Genomic DNA, 14,509 nt, shown 5'->3' with positions numbered 1-14,509 from the left:
TGCAGAGTAAGTAGTAATAGCCTTACAATACCAGGGTGGGAGCAACCATTTATATTGGCCCTCCCCAGCCTAATAATGCCAGCCTGTTACCACCCCAAGCACAGACCAGCAGCTGTGTTCTGTACCTGCGTTAGACAGATTGTGCTGATTTTTCACAGTACAAGAATTGTAGCGTCAGCACAATCTGCCTAATGTTAACTACATATGCAGGTCATGCTCTAACTAGGTAGTTAAAGCATACCAGTCATTCTGTTTCCTCACCCGATGGGCAGACCTTGCTGCTGGAAGTTCTGAGAACTATGGATAGGGCCACACTGGGGCATTTCTGTTCATGAGCCCTATTCTAATTCTATATGGCTCGTGTCAGGCACTTACATACCTAGTCAAATTCCAGCGTCACTACCCGCATGGCGTAGGAAAATGATGGGCAACCTTTTGAGCTTGGTGTGTCTCAAAAAAACGAGCATAACTCGGATGGTTTGTCACTTCGAAAAAAACACCATAATTTGCGACATTTATAGTTTAAATTACAAAAATATGTCATTGTAATATACAGTATAATTGTACTTAATAAACAAAAAAATAATTAACTTACCCGCTTAGTGACTTCTTTGTTCATCTGTCAGTCGTTTTCCACCTGACCCCCATCCCCACACCTCCCCAGGTTTACAATTCAATACCAACATGCAGCGGTTATTAGGATGCCCACCTGATTCATCACCCCACACACTACCCCCTATCCCTCCACACACACACACACTAGCCCATCTGACCCCCATCCCCCCACACACTAGCCTACCTGACCCCCATCCCCACACACTAGCCCACCTGACCCCATCCCTCCCCACACACACACTAGCCTACCTGACCCCCATCCCCTCACAAACTAGCCTACCTGACCCCCATCCCTCCCCACACACACTAGCCCACCTGACCCCCATCCCCACACACTAGCCCACCTGACTCCCATCCCTACACACTAACCCACCTGACCCCATCCCTACACACTAACCCACCTGTCCCCCATCCCCATACACACAAACACTAGCCCACCTGACCCCCATCCACACACACACACTAGCCCACCTGACCCCCATCTATCCCCACACACACTGCTCCCTAGGTTTACAATTCAATATCAACATGCAGCGGTCATTAGCATGCCCACATGATTCATCCCCCCCCCCCCCCCACACACACACACACAAACACACACACTAAACCCCCTCTCCCATCCCTCCCCAAACCCTGCTCCCCAGGCTTACAATTCATTAGGATGCCTTTGTGAGGGTGAGAACGGAGCGCACAAGGAGCAAGGCAGGGCCAAAGTCGGCCCGTACGTGGAACGGGCAACACAGCGTGGGGTCAGGCCAGGGTGCATCCAGGCTTCTGTAGTTTTGGTGCCGCTAGGGCTGCGATGGAGTCGGTATGCGGCAGCATACTTTTCTGTACGCGGCCGTGTGTCAGCGAACATGGTTGCGGCCGCGTGTCATAGGTTCGCCATCAGGGACATAGGAGGTGATACCCGGCCATGTCAAGTGACAGCCGGGCATGCAATCAGCTGTCTGGACTGAGTAGGGACTCTGGAGCTCCCGGCCAATCACAGTGTTCAGTGCATCTGCACAGAGTTCAGTGGGGGTCCTGGCACTCAGACACCCAATGGTCAGCTTTTTATTCCCTATGAATAGAATAACAAGCTTGTGATATTATGCCCCCATTAGGTAGTTAACCCTTCCTTCCAGGGTGCTGCTAGTAGGTAGTTAAACCCCAGGATTCCCTTAATAAGTCATATCCCCCCTAGTAGGTAGTTAGCCCTTTTTCCCCAGGATATCCTTCATATGTAGTTAACTCCCTTCCCCTAGGATGCCCCTAGTAGACAGTTAACGCCCTTTTCCCGGGAGACCCCTAGAGGGCAGTAAACCGCTTCCTGTCAGAAAAGGGTCAGCACGAGGTTGTAGTTGCAGGAAAATATGAAGTTACTAAGAATAAAGATCCCAATCTCTTATAGGCAAAATATGATGGATTTAATTCTTCACAAAAATAGGCACAAAAATTATATGGGCAGGATAGCAATAATAATAACAATAATAATAATAAAAAATGAATAGTGAGCTGCGTGGTTATGTGTTCTGCCAGTTTATGGACAGGATCACCCTTAATCTGCTAAATAGAAGGGTAGAGCGAGGCCTTAGCAACTAAGCTTAGCAACAGTGTCCAGCTAACCTGCAGTATACATAAGTTACATAACCTGCAGTATACATAAGTTACAGAACTACAGATATATACTTACATATTTTTATATTGGATAAGAAGGTGGGCAACCCCTTATAACATTGCAATGTCGTGTTACTTCCTCACAGATGGTATTACTAGTACACTTGGCTGTTCTAGTGTCGCGTCCTGTGCCACTTCTATTGGAAATTATCCTCTGAGCTCATGTCAGAATGCAACCGTACCTACAACAACCCCAACTACAACAACCCCAACTACAACAACCCCAACTACAACAACTCCAACTACAACAACCCCAACTACAACAACCCCAACTACAACAACCCCAACTACAACAACCCCAACTACAAGCCCTACAACTACAGCAACCCAAACAACAAGATCTGCATCTACACCTACAAGCACAACTAAAACTACGGCAGCGATGAATTCCGCTAGTCTGTATAATTCGCCCTCTACTTTGTATTCTCAGGTCCTCCTGTTACTGCTGGGATTATTTTCTGTGTGTGTATCTGATAGAATTGTAAACTTTTACATGTAAAAGGAGGGGGGGGGAGAGGAAATAACCTCAGGCCAATAACTATTAACTGATTGACAGCTAGAGATGAGCAAGAAGTAAAAAATTTAAAAGTTCATAATTTGATTCAAATAGACCGGGATACTCGACTATTTGATCGAATATCGAACCCCATTAAAGTCAATGTGAAAAAATGCTAGTTTTTTGGAAACCTAAATTTGACCACTTGGAGGTCACCAAGTCCATAATGACACCTTTAGAAAATAATGCAAACACAAGTGTTAAACTACTGTCACTGGTAGCGTTATTACCCGTCCCCGACAGTAATAGTTAAAGGTGTTATCCAGCGCTACAAAAACATGGCCACTTTCCACCTACTGTTGTCTCCAGGTTGGGTGGGGTTTTGAAACTCAGTTCCATTGAGGTAAATGGAGCTTAATTGCACACCACACCTGAACTGGAGACAACAGTAGGGGGAAAAGTGACCATGTTTTTGAAGCGCTGGATAACCCCTTCAATGTTTAACCCCTTCACGTCAGCAATACATAGATATACATTCCTGCTGCACATACCCCGTGCAGCAGGAATGTATATGTACGTTCCTGACTTCAGGGGCTTTTGATGTGTGCGGGACCGCTGTAGTGAGAGTGCTATGTATATATATATATATATATATATATATATATATATATATATATATATATACACACACAGAGAGAGATTTATATATATATTACAGTGCATTTAATTCAAACAGCATTTTTTTATTTCAGTTTTGCTATTGTAAATGGAAAATAGCAATATGAAAACGAAAATTTGCTGTTTTAATTAAATGTTAACAGTTACAGGGAGCTGTATTGCTAATACCGCTAAATACCACTCCCGGTAATAGCTTATATTTAATTAAGAGGATGCCGGGGAAACGTGGACGGGTAACTACGGTATACTTTACTAAAACAGTTAAACAATTGTTTAGCGGCTTTAGTAAGGCTCCTTAAGATTTGAATTTTTGATCGGATACTCAATTGAAAACTAATCTTTCGGGTAGTGCAGTACTCGATCGAATAGCTACTCGATCAAGTATTGCTGTAATGTCAGGAGGGGTAGAGGGTGAGTGCAGCCCTGGAACTAAACCCCCCTGCTGTCCCTACCTAATTGACGACCACCCTAAACAGTGGCCCCCAACTGGGCGACAGTCCCTTCCTAAGATATTGTGAGGGATAGGGAAAAGGACAGAACTAACAAAGTCAGACTAGCCAGGTCAAACCAGGAGAGCACGGCAGGAACAAAATCACAAAACAGAGACAAAGTCAGATATCAAGCCGAGGTCAGAGAGTCCAGGAGAAGCACGTCAAAAACCAAATCACAGAGACAAAGGGAAATCCAAGGTACAGGCAGAGGTCAGTAGAACAACAGGTATCAGCAGGTAGATAAATGCTAGTGAGGCTTTGAAACCAATTCACAGGCAACTCCCATAAGCAGCTGAAGCCTTATATAGAGCCTCTCAGGGAGACCAGATCAAGGAGATCTGGAAGACTGGGACCGGATTTGACTGACCCGGGGCCTCAATCTCCTGACAGCATTCACACTCTGCACAGCATGTGGATAAATGGACCGGCGTTTCCCTATGCCCGCTACCCTCGCAGCCCTGGGAAGCAGCGCTGATATGTCAGGTGAGGGTGGCGCTGCCACGGGCGAAGGCAAGTTTGTTACAATTGCTCAGTCATCTCTATTGACAGCTATTCCTGCCTATCTCAGACTGGCACCCCCTCTAAGCCTCCTTCCTATGTTACAGACTAGCTTCTATTAAAGAGAACCTGTCACCCCCCTGTGCCGGGGTGAAGGCCGTCTGACCCCCTGCTAGAGCCCCGGATACTTAGCCCATCTCGCCAAGTCCAGCTCCTGGATCCGGTCCCGGGACGGAGATATCCTTGTCGGAAGCCCGGCGCGCACGCTGTAGAGATGAGTGTGGTGCCCATAGAGAATGAATGGATCCATTTATTCTCTATGGGCGTCGGACTCATCTCTGAAGTATAATGTTCTGTGCCCTCCTTAATGAAGTATAATGTTCTGTGCCCTCCTTAATGAAGGATAATGTTCTGTGCCCTCCTTAATGATTAGTGATAATGCACTGTGCTCCTTTATACAATGCGCCCCTGCAATGAGGTTTATTGCACTGTGCCAACCCCAAATAAGGTATAATGCGCTGTGCCAACTTAAAGAGGATGTACCACCAGATACATCCTCTTTAATCTGAACCCACGGATTGTACGGCGCCCGGTTCCCGTGTACGTCGCTGTTCTATGTACCGGAATCGGCCGGTGCTCAAGCACTGGAGGTGAGCCGGCCCGCCCCCAGTGGGAGGGAATTCCCTCCCCTCTATGAGGCAGCTCCATTCACTTTTGCATCTGCTGGTAGGGTCTATTTCATAGTGTAAGATGGGAGCAGCGGATTACCTATCATGCTGCCTCCATCTTACACAGCGATTGCAGAGCAATAATGCAGGAGAGCTGGAAGCTTCTCACACCACCAACTTAAGTGATGGAAGTGCGGTGTGTGCAGGGACTCAGTGCCTCATAATAAAGATGTTGACAAAGGCGCTATGTATACACCCCTGCTAGAAAAGTGCTATTCCTGTCTTTAGGTAACAGTTACCCTGTTTTCCTAAAATTCACAATCATATAAAGTTTTTGGGCTGTACTTGGTTATTTCCTCTGGGTTATATCTTTTACTTTTTATATTCTAAGACTTTATATTCTGTTGATGTAGTAAAGAAGTATCAGATGATGAGAAATTCTATCTTCCTAATGTCATTGCTGGAATCAATGGGAAATGGGCCGCATAATTCTCTACAATAAACTGATTGTGAGAACTCTCTGTATTAATAAACTAATAAATTGCACTTACATTTTTAGCAGTAGACGGAGGCAAGGGCAGTAAGACGGATACACACAGACAGTGAGCCCTGGCTGATCCCGCCCACTGTCCTTGCCTACTTGCCATGGACAGCCCTAGGCGGCTGCGGACAACCACGAAGACAGTCCCTGTTCTGTAACAAGTGAAAACACAAAACAAAAAAAGACAAACAAACACAATAATTAGGGGTCACCAGTCCGGGTCGGCAATGGCGGGCAGCAAAGGTACAAAAATCATCAGGCACAGTAAGGGTTAAAAGTCAAGCAGAAAAGTCAAGGCAGGAGGCAGATAGAGAAGTCAAAGAACGAGCAAAAGTTCAGGAGAACTACAAGTCACAGCAAGAATATGCTTAGCCTAGCAGGAACACTAATAGCCAGCACTGTCTGCTGGGCTTACACAGTATTTATGGAGGATCAGGGACTCCAGCAGCTGATTGGACCGGCCCCTGATCCTCCACACAGCTCACCTGCACAGCAGCAGGTTAACCCTCAAGCTGCCAAGGCAAAACAAGCAAGACGGGTGGGGCTGAAAAAAACTAAAATAAACCTGCGTTCAGACAGGGTTCTGGAACTCCACCAACTCAGCGCCTTCTCGGCCACACAGCCGAACCAAAGAGCGCCAGCACAAAGTCCTGACGGCGGAAGGGGGATAACATAAAATGATGTCACTAGCTCTCCCAACCAGCCAGGAGGAGCTTAAATGGTGAAGAAGCTTAAATGTAGGGGCTACTTCTCTACTGGGTACTCCGGCGGGGGGCATTTTTGTTCCTGAGACTGGGGGGGAGATGACTGAGGGAAACGACGTCCACTCACCTCCCCGGTTCCAGCAGCGGGTCCCGCATCGCGAGGCTCCGGTCCCCGGTGCCCGGCCGCTTCCTGGTGTCTGACACGGGCCCGAGACGTGACGTCTCAGGTCTGCTCAGCCAGTCAGTGACAGAGGCGGGATCCGTTTCAAGTCCGCTCAGATCACCTGGAAGCGTCTGGGCACCGGGGACCGGAGCGTCGCGATGCAGGACCCCCCGCTGGAACCGGGGAGGTGACTGGATGTCGTTTCCCTAAGCTACCTCCTCCCTGGTCCCAGGAAAAAAATGCCCCCCCCCCCCCCCCGGAGTACCCCTTTAAAAACTTGGCTCCCACCTCTCGACCGCAGAAGAGCTTTCAACCTAGCCAGGGAAAGATCTTGCAGCAGGGAGAGATAGGTTTTAGTAGCATTTTGGTTAGGCAGGCTTACTACCTGATATATACTGTTCCAGTAGCCCACTAAGGGCACGTGATACATATTGTTCCAGTAGCCGAGTAAAAGGCACGTGATACATATTGTTCCAGTAGCCCAGAAAAAGGCACGTCATACATACTGTTCCAGTAATGTTTGTACAGCATGACGCGTGACACACACGAATAACATGACGCTCTACGGACGCACGTTGGAATCATGTATATAACACTGCGCAAGAAATACGAACAAAATGTGTGGACATTGCCATAAATGTTCGTAAAGCGTTCGCAAATATTTTTCCTTCGCAACTGCGGAGAGTGGCATTATACTGTGATTTTGGGGTGTTGGGTGCACCCAGGCATGCTCCCCCTGATGTCATAGTGTCATTTCGGAGGTGTTGGCATTGTTTAGGGAGGTTTCATTGTGGACTTGGTGACCTCCAAGTGGATGAAGTGCCGCAATTTTTTTTCCCATAGACTATAATGGGATCGAATATTCGTTCGAATAGTTGAATATCGGTGCCTATTCGATTCAAATTCTTGAAAGTCGAATATTTCACTACTCGCTCATCTCTAATGCTCAAGTCTCCCATTGATTTCAAAGGGTTTCACTACTTGAGTTGAGCATTCGGGCAATGAAAAATGCTGAAGTTGAGTAGTGAGCCCCTTTTAATTAGGAACCACAGGCATCTTGCTAGCAAACTATAGAAAAGAGATTTGACCTGAAGAAGTATTCATGGCAACTTGGGTCTGATGAAGAAGGTAAAAGTGAATGGGGGATACACAGTAGCTATTTATTCTGCCGCTCTCTGCACTACTTTCATCATATGATATCACTGTAGAGTGAACTTGAGTGAACTTCACATTATATATTACTAACTTTGAATTTAGTAGAAAATCAGGTGTTGGTACTTACATAACAGGTTTAGTTACATTCTCATCTGAGTATTCGTCTGCATGAAAGCAACTTATTAACCAAGGAAAGACACAAACTTGACAATCACAGCCTTAGGCTATGTGGCCAGTGTTTCTTTCAGTATTTTGGCCAGTGTTTCTTTCAGTATTTTGATCAGTATTTGTAGCCAAAGTCAGGAGTAGAACTTACACAGAAAAACTAAGATTTGCACGGTTTTAATATTTTCAACCTGCTCCTGCTTGAAAAATACCAAAATACAGTGTGTGAACATAAGCCATAAGGTACACATTCCAGATAAGGATGGGGCAGTTGTCTGCTTGAACACAAACTGTAAGGCCTTATTCACACGTACCGTAATTTACGGATCCGTATTTCCGTATTCGAGTTAGTGCACATTGATGTATATTGGGCTATTCACACTATCAGTAGATGAAACGGATGAAAATCAATGCCGAAAAAAAAAAGGACATGTCCTAGTGCGGACCCGGTGCGGACCCAGATTTTTTTATGGATCCTCTCATTGAAATCAATTGTTTACGGATTGTTTACAGATTGCAACATGTTTGGCATCCGTATTTCCGTATTTTTTAACTTGAATAAAGCAGTCAGTAGTAACGGATTTACGGAAATACGGATGCAATACAGATGTAATACGGATTTCTAATCAGTAATTTTTAGCGGGTTGTTTCAGGACTAGAAAATATTACTGAACGTGTGAATAAGGCCTGAAGGCCCTTTTACACTGGCCAATTGTGGTTAACTTCTTGAAACAAAATCATGCACATGTACATCTGAAGTTACTGCCCTTTGGGGCAACCCTACATACACGTATCCAAAAGAATACTATCACACTGATATTCATGGCCAGATATACTTCTTTTATTTGCTTGTATCCTAGGCAACCTCTCGGCCTTAGGCTCTCAAGAGCCTTAGCCCAGATAGATAACTTTAGCATGAACTCTGCCAGGGGCAAATCGTTTTTTCATTTATTCTGAGAACTTGACACAAAACATCTAAGAAATTGTTCTAAGAATTGGTTTACCCTTTCCGAAAAGGACAATGAAATCCCCAAACGACCATATAGTTCTCTCCAGAATTTGGAGACGAATTGTACTCCCCTGTCAGAGACGATATTTTCAGGGACTGCATGTAACCTTAGGATATGGTTTATGAACAGAGGGGCCAAGGTACAATTATTGGGGAGTTTTTTCAAAGGAATAAAAGTGGCACATTTTGGAGAATTTGTCCACCACCACCCAGATCACGGTTTTCCCTTTGGACAGTGGCAAATCTGTGATGAAGTCCATAGCAAGGTGGGTCCAAGGTGTCCTAGGTATAGGAAGAGGGTGGAGGAGGCCCTTGGACCTGGCACAGATATCACAAGCCTCAACAAATAATTTTACATCTTGGGACCAAGCTGGCCACCAATATTGCCATCTTGGTCCCATTGAGAGGAGAAACTTGGTACCAGCAATTCCCAGGTGACAAGCCAGAACAGAACAGTGGGTTTCCTCCAAGACTCTAAGCCGGAGATTGGGGGTAAAAAGAGGTTTCCCTCTAGGGTGTTTTCAGGGGCAAGGGACTGAGGCATCAAAAATCCACGATAGAGCATCAGCTTTGACATTTTTAGAACCTGGACGATAGGTTATCTCGAAGTCGAAATGAGTAAAGAATAATGCCTACCTCGCGTGTTGAGGGGTTAGGCGTTTGGCCTTGTCTTTGTGTTTGGCCCTGACTTTGTGTTTGGCTCCTTCAAGGAAATGCCTCCATTCGTTGAAGGCCCACTTAATGGCAAGCAGTTTCCTGTTACCAATATCATAACTTACTTCTGCTGGGGAGAATTTCTTGGAGAAGTAAGCTATAGGTCGAAGATTGGTGTGGATTGATATGGATGTGGGAGGTATTAGAGGATATATACTCCGAGTGCATTACTATTCTAACGCCCAAGAATACTGTAAAATAAAATCATGTGTAGGCTCTTTAGGAGTGAATCCTATAGATCTAATATATGTGGAGGCGAATCAATTACGGAGAGATATTTATCTTAAACTATATCACAATTTTATAAAATTAAAAGTACATGAATTTTATAGGAATAAACATAGTCTTATAGATAGATTAACAAACAATAATTCATTACATAAAATAACATAAATAATAAAATTTTACTAAAAATAGAGCGTCAGCGCAGGGCCCTTGCGCCGGCTGTTCTATCAATAAATGTCGCAGTTTGTATATAGATACAATGCTTTTATGGCGTATAAATTCTCTGGCCTCTTGACCCCTGCTGATTTAAAGCCAGATAATAATAGATGCAATATCATAATATTGTTACAATGTTTCAATAGGGCTTAGTTTCTATGCCCCTTATCCAGTTGTGGGTTACGCTATGTCCACATATGTGTCTCAGTTCAGTCGTACATTATATTGTGTGAAGAATAGATAACTTTGTACATATAGTGTATAGTACTATCACTATATGTAAAAAGATCGAACTATCATAGTACTATACACTATATGTACAAAGTTATCTATTCTTCACTCAGGAAAGGATTGCGCATACTCCTGAAACGCGCCTAAAAAGATAACTGAATCGATAAATATATTTGGCACATATTCACCTTTTCTCTCAGCCTCTACCCTGCAATTGCTGGAACCGTTGCCAGAAATTCAAATGAGCGTGCGCTCTACACCATGCGGACACAGTGACAGCCTCCTGTGTATCCTGCACAAGCCGATAAGGTAGAACAGCGAAGACCGGAGAGAGACACTCTCCAAAGCCCGACCAACTCATCCTTCATACGGCTACTGATTACTGGATATTGGGTGAGAGGTGGTCTATCCACCGTTACAGTTTGTATACAGTATCAGCTACGATAATTACAAACACTCACCACATCGCATTTACTCGTACTTCACACGTAACAGATCGGCACCTTTTCCTTATATATTCAAAGTGAGATCGATGGAACTGAGAAATATACGTGGGACACAATATAATGTACGACTGAACTGAGACACATATGTGGACATAGCGTAACCCACAATTGGATAAGGGGCATAGAAACTAAGCCCTATTGAAACATTGCAACAATATTATGATATTGCATCTATTATTTTCTGGCTTTAAATCAGCAGGGGACAAGAGGCCAGAGAATTTAAACGCCATAAAAGCATTGTATCTATATACAAACTGCGACATTTATTGATAGAGCCGCCGGCGCAAGGGCCCTGCGCTGACGCTCTATTTTTAGTAAAATTTTATTATTTGTTATTTTATGTAATGAATTATTGTTTGTTGATCTATCTATAAGACTATGTTTATTCCTATAAAATTCATGTACTTTTAATTTTATAAAATTGTGAAATAGTTTAAGATAAATATCTCTCCGTAATTGATTCGCCTCCACATATATTAGATCTATAGGATTCACTCCTAGAGAGCCTACACATGATTTCATTTTCTATAATAGTTGGCAAATCCCAAGAATCTTTGCAAAGCCTTGAGGTTAGTGGGACGTTCCCATTTCTCAATGGCTGCCACTTTGACAGGATCCATATTAAACGAGTTGGGAGAAATAATGTAGCCCAGAAAAGAGACTTTCTGGATTCCGAATTGGCATTTGGACAGTTTGGAAAACAAGTTATTATTTCTAAGCAAATGCATAACAGTGCGAACATGGTTTACATGGGAAGACCAATCCGCCGAAAAAATTAGGATAACATCCAAATACACCACCAAGAATTTCCCCAGATGTTCCCTGAATATGTCATTCACAAAATGCTGGAATACTGCAGGGGCATTACTCAGACCAAATGGCATCACCCGATAATACTCAAAATGTCCCTCAGGGGTATTGAAGGCGGTCTTCCATTCATCCCCCTCCCTTATTCTGATCAGATTGTAACCCCCACGAAGATCTATTTTGGAGAACCACTGAGCACCCACAATCTGATTAAAGAGATCTGGAATAAGCGGAAAGGGTACTGGTTTTTGATAGTGATCAATTTAGTTCTCGGTAATCAATACACGGTCTAAGACCACCATCTTTTTGTACCAACAAAAAAGAACCCTGCATCCATGGGAGAGCTGGAGGGACGAATGTGTCCTTTGCGGAGACTTTCCTAAATGTACTCTCGCATAGCCTCCCTCTCAGACCTAGACAAATTAAAAATTCTCCCTTTAGGGTATTTAGCACCAGGGATCAAATCAATGGAACAATCATATGGCCTATGAGGTCGCAACACATCAACAGCCTTCTCATCAAATACATCTAAGAAGTCGGAAATTAACTCCGGAATCTCTCCCTCCTTGGGGAAGACATTCAGCTAAATACAATGAGGAGAACACTCAGATCCCCATTTTACCAATTAGCGAGTGGACCAATCAAAAACAGGATTATGTTTAGTCAACCAAGGTGAACCCAGAATAACCTCAGTAGATAAATTGTCCATAATTAAAAAGTCAAGCATTTCTTTGTGAATTGACCCAACCTGGACCTCCATAGACGGAGTGACATAGCAGATTCTACCCCGGCCTAAAGGGGTAGAATCCGCACCAGTGATGGTAAACGGATTACTGAGCAAAAGCGGACATGTCTCTAAACGTGACCAAAAAAAGGAGCTAATGAAATTGGCGGAGGCCCCAGAATCCTCATGAGCAAAACCCGAGACCAATTTGTGCCCCAAACGAAGTGAGATGGGTACCAATAATTTGTTTACATGTTCAAGGGATACCTGTGCGCCTGAATGATCGATGGTCACTCAGGCGCTGGAGTCTTACCACCGGCTGGTTAGGTCTAGCAGGACAGGACCTCACACGATGACAGAGTTTACCACAGTATACTATAGGCAGAGGTTGTGTTGCAGGCAGAAGGCTCGTCGTGTCTTGGCATCTGAGACTCCAAGCTGCATGGGTTCTTCTTGTGACAGAGGAACAGAAGGATGAGATTGAGGAACAGAGTCACTAACAGGAGGAGAACTAGAAGACTCAGAAGTTCCTTTCTCACTACGTTTGTCTCTAAGTCGCCTGTCAACCCTAATCGCCAAAGTCATTGTCTCTTCTAAGGTGTCGGGGGTAGGGTATACCACTAATAGGTCCTTAAGCTGGTCCGTCAACCCCATCCGGAGCTGGCACCGCAGTGCGGGGTCATTCGAGCCAGATGACACACACCACTGTCTGAATTCCGCACAGTACTCCTCCACAGGTCTCTTTTCCTGTTTCATGGAAGTCAGTTGAAGTTCTGCTTCAGCTGTTCGGTCTGGATCGTCATACAAGACTCCTAGGGCAGCAAAAAATTGATCCATGGAGGTCAACTCCATGGATCCAGGGTGCAAGGAAAAAGCCCACTCCTGAGGAGGACCCCGCAAGAGGGAAATAATAATGCCCACCCTTTGGTCTTCATCTCCAGAGGAAAGAGGGGAACAAACGAAAAAACAACTTGTACCCTTTTTTAAACATTCAGAAACTCTTCCTGTCTCCCTTAAACTTTTCAGGGAGCTGCCCAAGAGGTTCTGGAGGTAGAGGGGTGGTCATTTTCATCTGTCGGGGTGCAGTCTCTTGTTCCTGGACGCGCTCAGCAAGGTTCTGAACCAGCATGTTCAGACCTTGCATCTGGTTCACCAGAGCATTCATGGCGTCCATAATGCTAGGTGACCCAAACAAATTTTGGGGGGGGGCTCACTATTCTGTTATGATCAGGTATGTCAAACGCAGTCTGACAAGACACGGACAGTGAGCCCTAAGCTGACCTCACCCACTGTCCCTGCCTAATTGCCACAAGACAGTCCTAGGCGACTGTGTACAACCACAAAGGCGTTCCCTATACTTAATACTAGGGATGGTCCGAACCCGCCGAGGTTCGGGTTCGGCTGAACCCGAACGTTCGGCATCGGATTACCGCTGTCTGCTCGCTCCGTGCAGCGGGCGGATACAGCGGGAGGACGGCCTGAAAACCTGGGATACAGCCTATGGCTATGGCTGTATTCCAGTTTTCCAGGCATTCCTCCTGCTGGATCCGCCGGCTGCATGGAGCGGGCAGACAGCGGTAATCATTGTATGGTTCGGGTTCATACGAATCCTGTATGAACTCTGTTCGGACCATCCCTACTTAACCCCTTAGCGACATCGGGCGTAAATTTATGCCCTGATGCCGGTAAGGACGTTTAGAGCGGGGCCACGCGGCGACCCCGCTCTGAACCGCGGCGGTCCCAGGTGCTGCGTGTAGCCCGGGACCGTAGGTATTAGCAGGCACGGTCCGATCGCCGTGCCCGCTAATACAGTAATCAGATGCAGCTGTCAAACATGACGGCTGCATCCGATTACCGGATCCAGCGTCTCCCTGGTGTCTAGTGGCGGAGATCGCTCCTCCGGGATGTTATCCCGGAGGAGCGATCTCCGTTTCTGAAGCCGGCCGGGGACCGCTCCAAGATGACGCCGTCCCCGACTCAGCACTCGTTTACTTCCGGCTGCAGCAGCCGAAAGCAAACGAGTGCCTATCTCATGGATCTCTGCAGCATATCTATGCTGCAGAGATCTCTATAAGAGATCAAAGCACTTAAATTTGAAGTCCCCTAGGGGGAATAACCCTAATACCAGGGGGAATAACCCTAACCCCAGGGGGGCTTCTAGTATAAGTGTTAAAGTAAAAAAAAAAGTGTTGTTAATAGTAAAAAGCCCCCTCCCCTAATAAAAGTCTGAATCACCCCCCTTTT

The 14,509-nt window shown here is 45.3% G+C and overlaps 1 protein-coding gene across 1 annotated transcript in view; it reads left to right on the top strand.

Moving 5' to 3' along the window:
- LOC138768803 (threonine-rich protein-like) overlaps nt 1-2,773 on the top strand; it is a 55,306-nt gene extending 52,533 nt beyond the window's left edge. Inside the window, exon 5 of the mRNA XM_069946758.1 lies at nt 2,361-2,773. Coding sequence (XP_069802859.1) covers nt 2,361-2,773 — 413 coding nt within the window. The remainder of the gene's footprint in view (nt 1-2,360) is intronic.
- Nucleotides 2,774-14,509: the final 11,736 nt, after the last annotated feature.

This window comes from Dendropsophus ebraccatus, chromosome 12, assembly GCF_027789765.1.
Source record: "Dendropsophus ebraccatus isolate aDenEbr1 chromosome 12, aDenEbr1.pat, whole genome shotgun sequence".
Taxonomy (NCBI): domain Eukaryota; kingdom Metazoa; phylum Chordata; class Amphibia; order Anura; family Hylidae; genus Dendropsophus; species Dendropsophus ebraccatus.
Note: the sequence above shows the minus strand (reverse complement) of the source record. Positions and strands in the feature narration are given on the sequence as shown.